The sequence below is a fragment of the Saccostrea cucullata genome, unplaced genomic scaffold (genome assembly GCF_032062105.1).
Source record: "Saccostrea cucullata isolate Sc308-1 unplaced genomic scaffold, CSIRO_AGI_Scuc_v1 ctg13609, whole genome shotgun sequence".
In the NCBI taxonomy this organism is placed as follows: domain Eukaryota; kingdom Metazoa; phylum Mollusca; class Bivalvia; order Ostreida; family Ostreidae; genus Saccostrea; species Saccostrea cuccullata.
In genome coordinates this window covers 783-17,035 of record NW_026920190.1, presented here as the reverse complement: position 1 = coordinate 17,035, position 16,253 = coordinate 783, and the positions used below count along the sequence as shown (strand labels likewise).

At 31.7% G+C, this 16,253-nt stretch overlaps 1 protein-coding gene across 1 annotated transcript; it reads right to left on the bottom strand.

The window, feature by feature from the left end:
• Positions 1 to 1,617: 1,617 nt before the first annotated feature.
• On the bottom strand, positions 1,618 to 12,836 carry LOC134244681 (plasminogen-like; the record flags this gene model as incomplete). Its single annotated transcript, XM_062726942.1, has 4 exons — positions 12,658 to 12,836; positions 3,129 to 3,300; positions 2,882 to 2,979; positions 1,618 to 1,848 (listed from the first exon to the last, which is right to left on the bottom strand). Coding segments are annotated over exons 1-4 (553 nt in total), but the record flags the coding sequence as incomplete, so codon positions are not given.
• Between the last annotated feature and the right edge of the window lie 3,417 nt (positions 12,837 to 16,253).

Here is a 16,253-nt window from a genome sequence, read left to right as displayed (position 1 = left end):
TATGAGTCGCAATGGGTTTACATAACATCAACATACGATTGCAATACTGCAATGGTTTCTAAAAAATGAATAATTCCTACATTATAAAATAATTTTTGTCCATGCTTTATCTTTCTTAACACGCGACATTATTTTACGTAAAAGGGGGATGTAAACGCGACAAAATTACGAATTTTACGAATATCATGTAATATAGAGAAAAATAAAATATTTCGGGGGTTGCATTTAAATGATTCATAGACTTATTTTTTAAAACCAAAGCTTATCCATACATATTTTAAGTCCTCGATAAAAAAGGGTGTGTGTATAAACACTTCAACATGTTCAAGGAGAAAGACTAAAATTATTCACTTTTGGTTGCAGTGTGTGTGTTTTTTAAAATCAAAAATTGAAATAAAACAAGATAAAATTTAATGAATCTGTTCCAAGAAATTGATACCTTAAAATAAATTATGGTCGAACGAAAGTTGTTTAGTTGTTAAGTTGTTTGTTAAAAAATATTTTAAAAAACATGTAAATAATGGAAATACCAGCTTTCACCATGCACAGTCTATAGAGCTACCAGGTATCCAAAATCAGAGAAACATTTTAGCGCAATTTGACGTCATTTTAATTGTGACGTTTTTGTATTCAATGCTGACGGCAGTTAAAGGTACTGTGACGTGCGAGAGTCGACGCTGCGTTAAAACGTATGCGCATGCAGATCAACTTCATTGATCAAGTAGATCAGGCCTCGTTAAGAGCCCTCCTGGCTCTAAAACCGAGATTATCGAAAATTTCGCCTAATTATACTGCCATTTTAGTTTGCAAGATAATTCGGTTCAACGCGCTTCGTACAGATGGAAACTACAATAGTAATTGATAGAGGAGTAAAGACTTTTTTGCAAACAAGTAATAATTTGGAAGAATTATTTCAGAATCGAGCGCACTTTTTTGTGCGCAATAAAAATAGCTTTTTTAATGGGTGGCACTGTACGTAACTCTCCGGTCTGTCAATGCATATTTTTTTTTCGGAGAGCAATAGTTCTGCAGCTATGTTATTTTATACTGAAACTTTTCAAAGACATCGCTAGTTTAATTGACAATAAAAAAACACAGTACTCTTAACCAAATTTTGTTTAATAATTCAACGTCGGTAGTGGATACTTTGCTCTGTTTCAATGTGCATTTTTGAAAAATAGTTTTATCAATATGGATGGTTGGGACTCCATTTTTTCAGATCTAATAAAAGAGAATATGATTGGATTCTGTACATGTATGTTCTTCTTTTACTTAAATATAAATTAAAAACAAATTTAGTGGAAATGACTATAGCAATATACAACAGACGGAAACACAGCGCAAAATATAGTGATTTAGATACGTTCTCTATTGTTTAAACTCAAATGCAATAAGTCAGTGGAAATTACTTCAGCAATTTTGGAAATGTTTTCCAAGGTTTGTGTGAAACAAAAACACATACGACAAATAAACAAAAGACGATAATAGAGAGCATAAGACCACTTTAACAACTTTGATGACTGACTTAAAGAGGATGAATTCGTAAATTTAAGGAAACTTGATTTAAAACACATGCAGAGTGTTGACAGAAAAATATAGGTATATATAAATATTTACTGCATAATTGAATGCCACAGCTTTCCCACCGCTTCTCTTTGTCCATAGTGTAGCACCACGGGCCCACTGATTCGTCGTCCGGATTACGACAATAGTTCTCCTCAGTATAAAGCCAGCCAAACTTATGATTATGTGGAATCTGTGAACCCCAGGGCTGGCAAATTCGACCCGAGATTGTCACGTTCACTTTGCCAGTATAAAACCGTCCTAATGTATTCCTGTAGCAGCCAACTGAAAAGTGCAGTTAAATTAATGTATGATTAGTTCCAAATGGATATCCTTAAACTGGATTTTTTTTTTCAATTTAAGAAAATGGTATTGAATTCAAGTATCCATGTAAACTTCTCCCCCAACACTAGTCCAGTTTGGGTCCATTTACAAGAACGCCGTAAAAAACACTGAAAAAATTGTTTATAGGACACGTATTTAATATTTTAAACTTATTTCAAATTTCATTTTTAATGTCCATGACTTTATCTTTTTATGAATCACCTATATGATTTTTTTTACAATATATTTTATGATAATTTTTCATAAAATAATCTCACTATAATTCCATTTACTTTTGGTATCTATCAATCATGCTTTCTGGGCATTCATTACTGTAATTAAAACGGGTAAATGAAGTTTGACATCACTCAAATCTCATGTCTGTTTATATTTTTCGATGAGATGGCTCCCTATCGATGCCTCATTACTTTTTCTAGAAACCTCAGTTATTACATGAGAGTTGAGTTCAGCTTTTGGATTTCATAAAGATGGATGAGAATTAGGCGCATTAAGTAGGAGCACTGATGTAATGACCATTACGTGAGTAAGTAATGTGTAAGTAATGGATATAAATTTTCTGTGAAATTTTGTGTAAATATGTAAATGAACTGTAACACCCCTATTTCTTGGTAATTAATACGTTGCAATATTTTAAGGTAGTTCCTTTAGCGCCACGGTAAGATCGTCCTCAGTCAAGGAGATAAATGTACTGGTCGTCTATCAGAAACAAAAATGTATAAATCACGCAATGGTTCCTTAAGTGGTTTGCACAGTCAACTGATCAGTTATCTTTTAACGTTAATCAAATGCTATAGTAAAATTATAAATGAAAGAGAAAAGTGATCTTCATATCGCTGCTGTAATATTTCTTCAATTCAAAAATTGATAATGTTCATCAAACGGCAGGGTTTGCCATATATCTTTTTTTTACGGAATAATTTCCGAAATAGACACATTCTAAGCATATTCTATTCCTAGAATAAATAAAACATACCCGTGTTTACCAAAAGAAACCATTTTGTTTGAATTTTGCTTTCCTTTTCACATGCATACCAGCCGATGTCTTGCAATTTTAGGCGATCGATAGATAGTCTACAAATTGAAAAGGAAAAACAAACCTTTGTTCTCAACCAATTCAACCCTTGTCTTATACTTGTCTTTATAAATAGATCTCAAAATCTAGAAAGTTGATAATTCATTTGCATTCTACAAAACCAACATAATATATTCCTTTCACTTACTTCCCTTCTTGCGATATGGTGACGCGCCTATCCTCCCCTAAAATTTCTTTTTCATTTTTATACCATTTGTAGTCAGTATTATTTCCTGTCTGTCCGCAAACAAATATGGCACTTTCACCCTCCTTCGTAGTCACATTATTCACCGTGACGTTTTGTGAGTTCAGTAAGTGAACTAGAAAAAAATTAGAAGAAAATAAATGTTTGGTAACATGTAATTAAGGAAGCTACATAAATATGTTAAGAGCATGTCTACGAGAAAACCATGCAAAAGGTTATGGGAGCAAGGTTCTCTGATCAACTTCATGTTTTGTGTGTAAATTTCTTCTATAATATGAAATATTTTGCCACAAATTTTTTTTCAGTGTGGTCTCACTTTAGGGGTTAAATAGACACTGTTACTAAAAATAGAATTCTTGGTCCTTAGGCAGGGTGAAAACATGAATTTTATAGAATTTTATATTTAAAAATTCAGCATTTTACTTGGTAATGATATAAAATATCCATATATGGTTGAAAGTAACAAGATACACTTGTTTCAGAAAATTTTTCATAATCACATACTGTGCTCCCGTTTAAGTGCAAAAAGGTCACAAATCTGGCATATTTCCAGATTTTTGAAAACTGATGAAAATATTCACTTTTCAAATACCTATAACTCAGAAAGTGACGCTTAGAATCAACTCAATCTCATACCAATTATTAGACAACATGTCTGTCTACATTATATAAAAAATCTGTCTTTGGACTCTCAAACATTTTGCTGTACTTTTTACTTAAAGTTGGACATTTTTTTGTGAATTTTCAAATTTTTCCATCCCTGAACTTCAGCAAGGAGTTATTTTGCTGATTTAAATATTGTCAAAAATTTAAATTCTGCTGTTGAAAAATACCAGTATATTGTACATTTTTGTTTTCAATCAATAATTATTTCTTAGGGGTTAAATGGGGTTAATTCGAGGGGGGGGGGGTTCCAGAATTGTATTATTTTACATATTCTTTGAGCAGGGTGATATTCACATACTGCTTAGTACCTGTTGGTCAATCAGTAGACCAAGTGTGTCCTCTCTTATCTTTAAAAAAAAAAACATTTGTTTAATAGATAAATAAACATAGTACACTGGTACCTACTAATATGTAGATGGCCCCTTTTAATTTGGAGTTCACAAGGTCAAAGGTCAAGGGTTATAATTCTCGACATACCAGTATGTAGATTTTAATCATTCAAAATCTTGCGGACCCATTGCTTGACAGACATGACATCAAATTTAGTACACTGGTTTCTTGAAAAGAAGTGGACCCCTTTAGATTTTGAGGTCACAATGTCAAAGGTCAAGGGTCAAACTGAACAAAAAGGAATATCATAGCCATTTTCTTGACAGACATATTGTCATGGCAACAAACTCAAAATGAATGAATTCGAACACCAAGTTTTAAAAATTAACAAATTATAACATTTATAATTTTTAATTTCATTGCAGATTAAAATTTGAATATTACTCAATAACTAAGTACATTCAACAACAAAAAATTACAATGCTTGACTGCTTCCTGATATTTTATATTCACTTCTAAAATTAAAATGACCTAGAAATTTTGTATGCTTTAAAAAAATTTACTGGCCTAATTATACATCATGGTTCTAAATTAAGATAGGATTTAAAAGAAAAAATCACAGGAAATTAGTCTTTATAATAGTGTTATATTTGGTAAAACTAAAGCACTGTTGACCTTGAACTTTGATCATTCTATCATAACAAACACTTAAAATTTACTCTGAATTTTTGTGTATTCCTGCAAGTAAGACCTGATACATATTAAATATCAAGATATTAACAATGTTTAAGTACATGTACCAATAAAATCGTATACGTTAACATATATGAAATACCCTGAAATTTTGGCAACTACACAAGCTTCTTCAATCATAAACTGTCTTTTTTTCTTCATGTTTGGTACACCATTTGGGTTGATCTTGAGGTCTCAAGCTTTCAAAATCTATAATGTGTATCCAAACCATTCTGTTCAGTAAGACCCCATTTTCTTCCTATGTAGCATCCAATAACTTCTGGAGAAATTGAACAAGCACTGAAATTTCCACACTTGGTTTAAAGAAGAACTGGACTGTCTCTAAATACACAAAAGCAGTACACAAAGCATGTACCTGTGAAAAAGGACAGTTCTAAAATAAAATTGAAATAAACCATACTAGACATATTCTAAGATTTTTAAAATAAGATAAGATATAACATATCTTTACCATTTTCTCAGCAGTGGGAAGTAATTGGTAATGGTTTTGCTGCATTGTCTCTCCTCTTCTCATTACAAAACTACATTGGAAACCATATGTAGTAATTCTTTATAGCTCCACAGCTGAAATCCCATTGTAAAGCCCAGCCCTAACCAGGGAAATGAATTTGAATAATCTGAAATTGCACGAGAAATATAAGAATGAAATGAAATATTCTTTACAAAGTATAATTTCCCAGACTTATATTTATAATATTAGTTGTTTTAAACACAAACCTGTCAAGGAATACTTGGTGACCTTTAATTTGAAAAGTCTGCAGTCTGCACAAGTATTTGACAACTTTTTTTTCTAATAATTGTGATCTCTCATAAGAAAATTCTACTATTCCATAAAGCCGAAAATCATAAATGTAGCCATCTTCATAACATCTCATAAATATGTGAAAAAAATATTTTGGTTAAATGAGATTCTTTATAATCATGTATCCCACATCTGAGGCAATAATGGTGATTTAATTGACAGTGAAGACCCATCTATCCAATGCTTAACGTACCCTATTAGTAAACAGTCTTTGAAAACCCTGGACCTATTCAACTTTTCATTCCCTCTTCATCACCCCACAAAGGCTCCTCATGCTATTTATAATTCTGCAGATCTGAATATTTTGCAATATTGTTGAATTTATGCAGATATTTTTGTTGCTATATGTATATGTACCAACCTTGAAATTTCCCTTGACAGGTTTGCTAGGTATATATTCAGGTCCAGTACAATCACTAGATTTAGCTACGTAGGTAGAATTTTTTTATAGAAATAAATTACTTTGGTACAGAGCTCAATAAAGCTACTTAAGGTAGGTTAATAAAGCTAACTAAGTAAGTAAATCAAGCTACATAGCTATATTGTACCAGACCTGATATTGTCTTCTAAAAAAATCTTCTCTTGTACATAATCAAGTCCCCATCAAAATTGTTTATTTATTTATGTTTTACATATCAATAAGCCTTTTTATAAGGTACATAGTATTATAAACCAAGATCCAACTACCTGTTTCTTTTTCAAATTCAAAAATTGTTGATTCGGTATCATCATCACGGGACCATCATCACTACATCCGTCTCGCTACCAAATGAATGTTCACTGTCAGAATCATATTCATCAAAATCAGAGCCAGAATCTGAAGACTCGTTGACAATTCACGCACCTGAATCTTTTTTTGAGGACGTACAACAACAAAACGTCGCAAGATGCCATAATGTTTACATGTGATTACGGAACCGTATATCGATCCCGATGGATTTCATAATTTTTTAAATGTATTTTATACATAGGCCACTAGTATATTACGTAACAAATTACATTCACAGGAAAGGACAATTTTCTTCAAAGCACATATGATTTATGCCTAAAACGATTAGTAGATGACTTCGTAAACATAATCATTATCTACCTTCTCTACAGAAGAGCGCAACAGGGGAGATAATTCTAACTCTAAATAAATAGTTAAATACGTTTTTTTTTCACAGGAAAAGCAGGAAAAAAATATTTATAGCTTTTATAAATTTGAAAATAATTTTATTTGTTTATATTTGTGAATATTTTACACAAAATTCATTAAAATTACCGTTAAAATTTAAATTTATAAAATCATGAATTTTTCCATCATTTGAATTTGAGGTAATTTCATTACGATATTACTTTCCCGTCCTTGAGAGTCCAAAGGTGGATTTTACATATTGTTTGGATAATATCCTAGAGATTCTTAAATGCATAAAATTCTGAAAAAAGAAGCGTCACTTTCTAAGAAATATATCCCTAAATTTGACAAAAAATGAACCATTATCATTTCTTGGCACCATGCCAATATTTGTGCCCTCGGGACAGCCTTCTGTATAGGGGTTTTTACAAAAAAATTGATTCCAACTTAATTTTACGACTTAGCTCTATGAGAAAACATCGGCCTTTTATTTTTATATTGTTTTTTTCTTTTTTACTTTTAAATATTGAAATTGTCATTTTTACACCAACTTTTTTGCATTTTCCCTTGAATATTGACCAAAATGAATTATTGGCTGTTACTAAAAATAGAAACAACCCAAGCAAAAATAAACAACAAAATTATTTTTTTTCTTGAGACTGCCTACCAGAGCATTTTTCTATATATCTGCATGGTTTTCTCGTAGACAGGCTCTTAAATATAAGATTTCATAATTTTTTTAATGTATTTTATACATAGGCCACTAGTATATTACGTAACAAATTACATTCACAGGAAAGGACAATTTTCTTCAAAGCACATATGATTTATGCCTAAAACGATTAGTAGATGACTTCGTAAACATAATCATTATCTACCTTCTCTACAGAAGAGCGCAACAGGGGAGATAATTCTAACAAAATCTAAATAAATAGTAAAATACGGTTTTTTTTTCACAGGAAAAGCAGGGAAAAAATATTTATAGCTTTTATAAATTTGAAAATAATTTTATTTGTTTATATTTGTGAATATTTTACACAAAATTCATTAAAATTACCGTTAAAATTTAAATTTATAAAATCATGAATTTTTCCATCATTTGAATTTGAGGTAATTTCATTACGATATTACTTTCCCGTCCTTGAGAGTCCAAAGGTGGATTTTACATATTGTTTGGATAAAAAATTGATTCCAACTTAATTTTACGACTTAGCTCTATGAGAAAACATCGGCCTTTTATTTTTATATTGTTTTTTTCTTTTTTACTTTTAAATATTGAAATTGTCATTTTTACACCAACTTTTTTGCATTTTCCCTTGAATATTGACCAAAATGATTTATTGGCTGTTACTAAAAATAGAAACAACCCAAGCAAAAATAAACAACATATTTCTGACTTTCAATGGGTGTCCTTTAAGTAAATAATAAAAATTATTTTGTTCTTGAGACTGCCTACCAGAGCATTTTTCTATATATCTGCATGGTTTTCTCGTAGACAGGCTCTTAAATATAAGATTGTCTTTTAATCTCCTTTTCCTGAATGACAGACTACTGCAATAATTTTTATGAATCGTTCTCAAAGACTTCATTGTCATTAAGGAATAATGCTTATTCCAACTTTTGTTATACGATATAACATAACTTGAGGCATTTTACTTTTTTTTTAATAAACCCCCAAATGTCGTATAGCAAAAGTTGAAATAAGCTATATTCCTTTAAATTGAATTTCAGTGTAGACAATGAGACAATTTTTCCTCCGGAAAAGTGCTTCAAATTTAGCATATTTTAAATTTTAACATCAAGCGGAGTAATATGTTTTTGACGTCACTCATTGTGACGTGGGCAAGTTATGTTATAAAAAATGGGTTTATCTTTACCCAATCAATTGACGTGTTACAACTAAAATTTATCAATTATTTTAAAATGTTCTACATTTTCCCCAGTGGGGATCCGGGTTAGAATAGGTCCTCAGTACCCCCTTGCTTGTCGTAAAAGGCGACTAAATGGGGCGGTCCTTCGGATGAGACCGTATAAACCGAGGCCCCGTGTCACAGCAGGTGTGGCACGATAAAGATCCCTCCCTGCTCAAAGGCCCCGAGTGCCGAGCATAGGCCTAAATTTGCAGCCCTTCACCGGTAATGCTGACGTCTCCATATCAGTTAAATATTCTGGAGAGGGACGTTAAACAGTATACAATCAATCAATCAATCTACATTTTCCGAAATATATCTCAAAATACTGTTATCTATTGGCTTTCTACCTAAGCTCAAGTTTCCCTTAAGATTTTTGTATAGAAAATCAAAGTCTGAGAGTTGTCTTGATTTTTTTAAAAAAGAAATTTCCTAACATCTACAGGAGGATTCCAAGTTCATTTAAATAGAAATTCCGAACTAATGCAGTAACTGTAAATTTTCCTAGTCTTTGAAGAACTGACATACTAGTGTGTTTCAAGTTGTTGACATCGAATCGTAATTCAATTAGTTTGGAAATGATAAAATGTTCTTTATAGACAAGTCAACATTTAATAGCCATTCTCTGTAACCACTTAAACTTCGTTGCCACGCATGGTCACCGATTTTGATGAATCTTCGCCCATGCTTAGTATTTGACACTAGAAACAATCATCAAACAAAATTTCGTTGCTATGTGTCTCGGTTGCTATGGCAACAGCCGGAAAAGTTTGAAAAATAGAGATTTTCAGCCACTTTAAATCTTGACTGTGGCTTAGTAAAAACTAGAAAAAGCAAACAAACCATTCTCACATAAACGTGACACCTTGATGTCACTTATACTGTAAAGAAACTGTTTAGAATATATCTCTAAGTAAGTGGTAATAACCAAGGGTACATTTGGAATACATTTAAAAGCTGAAATATGCTGAAAAACACTCCGTATTCACTAATGATAGGTGTTACATGCTAAAACTCAATCAACGACTTAATAAAAACAATGAAAATGTTTGACCATAGGTATATAAGTATAAGCAATATTATTCTATAAATAACTTTTATGGTTGCCATGGTAACGCAGTGTAACCATGCAAAACAAGTAACTAAGATTCGGTTAATGCTACTGTCTTGAGGAAAGACATGAAAATTTAAGACTGGCAAATATGCATTCTTAGGACCTTGCAACACCAAAACCATAAGAAAAATTGGGTATAATTGCTACTTTGCAGTGTTAATATGGAAACCAGTGCTTAAAAGAGATTTATTTTTCGCTGCATTAAGAAGTAAATTGCCATTTAATCAAGAAACAAATTAAAGGACTCAGCTTGAATGGTACTTATATGTTAGAACTAAAGTTGAATATCATATATTGATAAAATTTGATAAAGAAAAAAACACTGTTGCTATGGTTACCAAGAAGGGAAAATGTTCGATTTTGTGAACTTTATATCAATATTAAACCCTGTGTGCCAACTTCTTGCATCCACTTAGAGATTGGATGATAGTCAAAATTAAAAGTCAGGTTAGCTGTTAATAAATATCAATCATAAAAGTTTTGGGAATCTACATTTCAGGGTACGTATCCAAGGAAAAAAAATATTTTTCAGGTTTTTAAGCATATATTTTCTGCTTATTTCCATAGCAACGCTCTTTTTAAAGAATCTAATCTGATTTTTTTCAAATGGAAATACTAGGAGCACACCAACATCTTTAAAAATTGATCATTAGTTATGAGGAAATGTGCTTTTTTAAAAGATAGGATCAGATTTAAACATACAGAGTGTTACTTTGAAGGCTCTCTGTGGTATAAAAACCTTGGCAACCATTGCCAACCAAAATGAAATATCATATTTTGTTCTTGTTATATGTTTCAAGGCTCTTTTTTCTATTATTTGGTCACATTTCATCTATAATTGCTTTTAATTTTTACGTGTATGACTTTATAAAATTCAATGAATATTTTTTTTTACTTTTGAATAATTTGTTACCATAGTAATGTATGTAATAGTTGATTTACCAAACATGTTTATCATGCATTTGAGACATCTGACCTTCAACTTTTAGAAACAGTCATTGCCAATTGTTTGCTTTGCCGCAAATGTTAACTATGGGGCCCTAAACATGTTAAAAAATGCAATTTTTCGAACTTTAAGACATGTTGCCATGGTAACTATAAAACATAGCAACCAATTTTTGCCTGATTTCAGTTTAGGGTATCAATGACTTTTATCATAGAGAGTTTGGAGAAATTCTAAGACTATGCGTGCCACAGCTCCTATATAAAATTTCAAATCATTACAGAGAATGGCTCTTAAAACCTAACGTCCAAAACGAGACAAAGCTCCAATTTAGGACAGGACAGATCATAAGTGTCACCCCATTCTTTCAACTGGCGATATAATTCTATAAAAATACTGCTAGTTCTGAGATTACCCCCAGGCTAAAGTTTAAACATAGAAAAGAAAACCTCGACACTTTGTATGAAAAGATTGAATTTAGTCTTAATCTATAAAAAAATTTAAAAAATGGATTTTTGTCTGAATGGATTGCATTGTATCTTTAATTGGATGTTAAATTTCGCAGGGAGCAACTTAAAGGGCTATATGAAAACCATTTATCCTTCACAACCAGGAACAGAGAAGATTTTCAAAGAATTACCGGTAATGCATTTTACTATATAATCAAAACAGTTCCATCCTTATACCAGAACCCCTGACCCTTGAAATGTACAATTATGGAAGAGGTACCCTTCCTCTTCATAACTATACATGAAGTTTGTTTATTAACTAGGAGCATAATAAAAGATTTTAAAAGAATTCATGCATTTTCAATACATAATCAACACAGCCCTATCCTTACATCAGAAGCCCAAATCTTAGGACCATGCATTCCACAATTTTGATACAGAACTCTATGCTTATTACCCTACCTCTTCATAACTATACATAAAGTTTGCTTATTAACCAGGAGCATAATAAAAGATTTTCAAAGAATTCATGCATTTTCACTATATAATCAACATAGCCCTGTCCTAACAACAGAAGCCCTAATCTTAGGGCCATGCATTCCACAATTTTGATACAGAACTCTGTGCTTATTATAATTATTCCAACAGTATGACTGCTTGATGTCCAGGAGTAAAGAGGAAAGATTTTTAGGATAAAGGTAATTTTTGTGGTTTTAATCCCACCCCTCGGGGGGCTGGAGACATTTTGTTCCTTTCCGCCCATAGACGCTTAATGCCACATTTGTTTTAAAAATGAACCAGTGCGTCCAGAAAAGAAGCCGAAAATTATGTGTCCAGAGAAGAAGCCGAAAATTATTAAATGTTAACACACATAGCACGATGACACACGAAAACAGAAAGCAATAGATCACCTAAGTGAGAGAAAGAGAGACAAAGACCTTCTTTTCTAGGGTTTTTCTTTTTTAAAGACATAAAATCTTACAATATTTAATGAAATTAGGTATTTCGAAATAATTGCTTGAGTCTATCTTCGCCAGTTTTTTTCTAATTACTTGTAGTTTTAATATATTTTGTTTCTCGATTGAGGCTCTTCATGTCCGGAAACAGAAACTTGAAACTTACGTTTCTTCGTCAAAGTAAAAGGAATTAAAGATGTAAGAGGTATAACATGATCTTTACACATGAACTAACTACAGCTTTTGTTTAATTCGGTTGGACGTATTGTCTCTAAACATGAATGGAATACATTTACATAATGAAATAATATAAAAGGAATTAAAGAAGCAAAAAATAAATTACATTGTTCAAATAAAAAAGTTTCACTAGATTTTTTTTAAATGAAAAGGCTGAAAGAAACAGGTAGAATGGTATTGACTTGAAACACTTACCTCTAGCGATCTTTAAATACAGCATGAAAATACTGAAAATATATCGTTCCATGTTGATGAATTTTAATATCCTTGTACAGTACTGTTTTTGATTTCTTTATTGCATAAAATACAATTTAACAAATCACCGACAATTCCAGACCTCGTGAAGACTGAACGTACTTTGAACGACATTTCTAAATAATGAAGTGCACTTCTCAAAACACTTTCAAAGGCTTCGTCACACAAGAACCTCTTTAGTCGAAAGTTCTAAAATATTTTGTATGATTTCGTTTTTCTGCCTTGTAATAATTCGAATAATTAATCGTTTTTTGAGTAGAAGTAAAAACAAATGCTTCTTTCATTGTTAAAAGTGAACATCTGTCGAAGGCGAAATATTCTAGGTGAAGTATACAATTATATTTTCAAGCTGAAAGTTAAAAATAAACTTAGAAACCGTGGAATAGTTTTTTTCTCATTTAGGTTCGGATAAAACATCAACTATTTAATAATTAAAATAGTTATTATTACTGTAGTAATTCGAAAAACAACTTCAACCGTCCAATTTATTGCTCCATTTTGAATTCCTTTCAAATATTGAAAATTGTTATTTTGTTTAAATTCGATTATTTCGAGACTGTGAATATTCAACCTAAATAGAAATGTACCTATAATATGCATGTAAATCTATGCGTAGATAGTGCATGAAGCATGGAAGGTCATACCTGTAATTCCTTTAGATATTTATAGAAACTATACTTATTGTTTGGCGAGCTTGTCGTGGCCGTTTATTGCAAATAATTCAACTAATATCAATAACAAATTATGCGCCGATCATACAAAGATATGGCAGCATACACACAAACATATACACAAGCAGTAGAACTACCATCTTGGCCCGAGGGACCTGGAAAAAAACAGTGCCCCCGGAGATGGAATTCTATGCAAAATTCTGCCAAATGTTCCATGAGATCTCATCTCATGGAACATCCGCCATCAATACCAAGTGAAGGTGGCCAATTTTGCCCCCTGCTATATAAAATCAAATCAATCTTCAATCATCAACATCAATCAAATTCATATATCAAATCAGATCAATATTCAATCATCAGCATCAGTCAAATTTATATATTTGCATACTCACTGCTTTCCCACTATAAACATGCAGTCAGCAATTGCGTTCATAGGACTATAGACGCAATTGCTTCTGCTATGGATGCAACTGCTACATCTCACTCGAGTAACTTACAAGTTTTACTACAATTATGAGACGTGATGAGAAGTATATGTATATGAAATGTTTTGTTAAAGGAATAAATATAAGTTTTAAATAATATTCTTTGGAAAAAAAGAAATTCAGAATATTTAAAATTGCAGATTTATATCTTTAAAAAGTTAAAATTTTGGTCAATGTATTTAGTTGTAAAATAAAACTTTTTAAAAGTTGTAGAGAAATGCCATATTTTAATTTTTTTTTTTGTATCATATTTTTGCATCTTTGTACAAAGAACGGTAACTCTTCACACTTGGGTAATAACATTCAGAAAAAGACATTAATTTGTGCGAAAAACTATGCGAGTTTAAAAAAATGCGTTGAGTTGTATGTACATTGCACATACATAACAAACCGGTGCCTCATTCATGGCCGCAATTTATGTGGTAAATTTTTCTTTCATCATACCCCCTGCAAACGAAGTTTCGGGGCGTATATAGGAATCACCTTGTCCGTCTGTCTTTCTGTCTGTGCAAACGTGTCCGGTCCATATCTTTCTTACGGTGCACGTGGAAGATTAGAATCTACTGCTTCACACAAAGATTGCTCATGAACTAACGGTTTGTCATAACCTTGACCCAAGGTCATTTGAGGAAGTTCAAGGTCACTGAAGGAAATCTGTCGTGTCCGGTCCATCTTCCTCAATGATAAACTTTCACGCAAAGATTGCCCTCATGACCTAAGGGTGCGTTATGACCTTGACCCAAGGTCATTTGTGCAAGATTTTTCTTATGAAAAAAAACTTGAATCTACTACTTCACACAAAGATTGCTTATGACCTGGGGGTGTTTTATGATCTTGAGCCAAGGTCATTTAAATTCAAGGTCACTGAAAGAAAAAGTTTATAATTCATGTCCGATCCATATCTTTCTTATGAATTAACTTGGAGGGTTCTTGTTTTATACAAAGTTTAATGTCACTGAAAGAAAAAAGTTCATAATGTGTGCCTGGTCCACATCTTTCTTATGGATAAACTTGGAGGGTTCTTGTTTTACACAAAGATTGCTTATGACGATGTGTCATGACTTTGACCCAAGGTCATTTGTGCAAATTCAAGGACACTGACAGAAAATAAACCAAAATATATATGTATTTTGGTATTTTAACTTTGTCGAACTTGTTTACTTTTATCTACTGGAAAGATGCATTTCAAAGGAAAGGACAGGAGTAACTTGTGTTTGAGGTATTAAGATCAGTCTATCATTTATACGGACAGATTTACTGAAAATGGTCGTTAAACAAATAATGAACGTACATTATGTAGAAACATGAACGGTATTTTGATTTATATAAAAATATTTAATACTCGGGTGTTTCAAATTTTGGTTTGGATATTTTTTTCTCTCCCGCCATCGTAAGTTTTCAATTTTGTAGATTATGTAAAACATAGAATTCATTCCTAGTCAGCCTTATGGAATATCGACACCAAGTAACCAATAAAAACAAAGATGACTGAAATAATGACTCTATCCAATATAATATAATGAAAGAACGTATCTGTTTTGCAGATAAGGCACGTTAACTGCCATGTCGGCCTTCTCGGTTTTGATATATGTTCTCTTTCTTCAAATTTTTGGTAAGATGAACGTTTTATTGATTTTTGGAAATTCCTCTCAATTTAGAATCTGGTGGTCTTTAGAAAGTGAGAAAAGCAAATCTTAAGCATTTTAATCATTTAAAGGAATGAAAGACTATAAAATTATTTAATTTATTTTTAAAAAGCTATAACTTATCAATGTTTTTAAACTATATGTTTTAGAAAAGTCATATTTGAACGGACATATTTTCGCTTTTAAATGTATTTATGAAGATATATATATAGCTTTAAACATAAGAAGGATAAAAATGCGAAAGATTTCAGGATTGTTTTCCTTTGTTGATTATCATGTCGTTAATTATATATATTATCTTTAAAATTACTTTACAGCAAAAGCTGGCGATGAATTTCAAAAGCGGTTTCGTAAGAAGTTTTTAATTTTGTTTTTGAAGGTCTAATAAATTAAGATTTAAGCCAATTATAACAAATTCTTTATTATAAAATATAAAAAAAAAAATGACAATGTCAGATTTTCAACTGATTATTGATGTTTGTTTCTTTTTGGTTTATAAATTTGTTCTTTTTTTTCTTTATGTGTCCAAGTCTTTGTCTATAATTTTTCTATAGATCCTTGGTACCAAATGCATGCTTGGTCGCCTTGGAGTGGCTGTTCTTCTGCCTGTGGTCCCGGCGTCTATGTCAGATACAGAGGATGTCGCATAGGATTCAAAGAAGTACCCGTATGTCCATATTATGGTCACGAGGAATCTCCGTGTAATGGTTATCATTGTCCTCCAAGACCAGGTA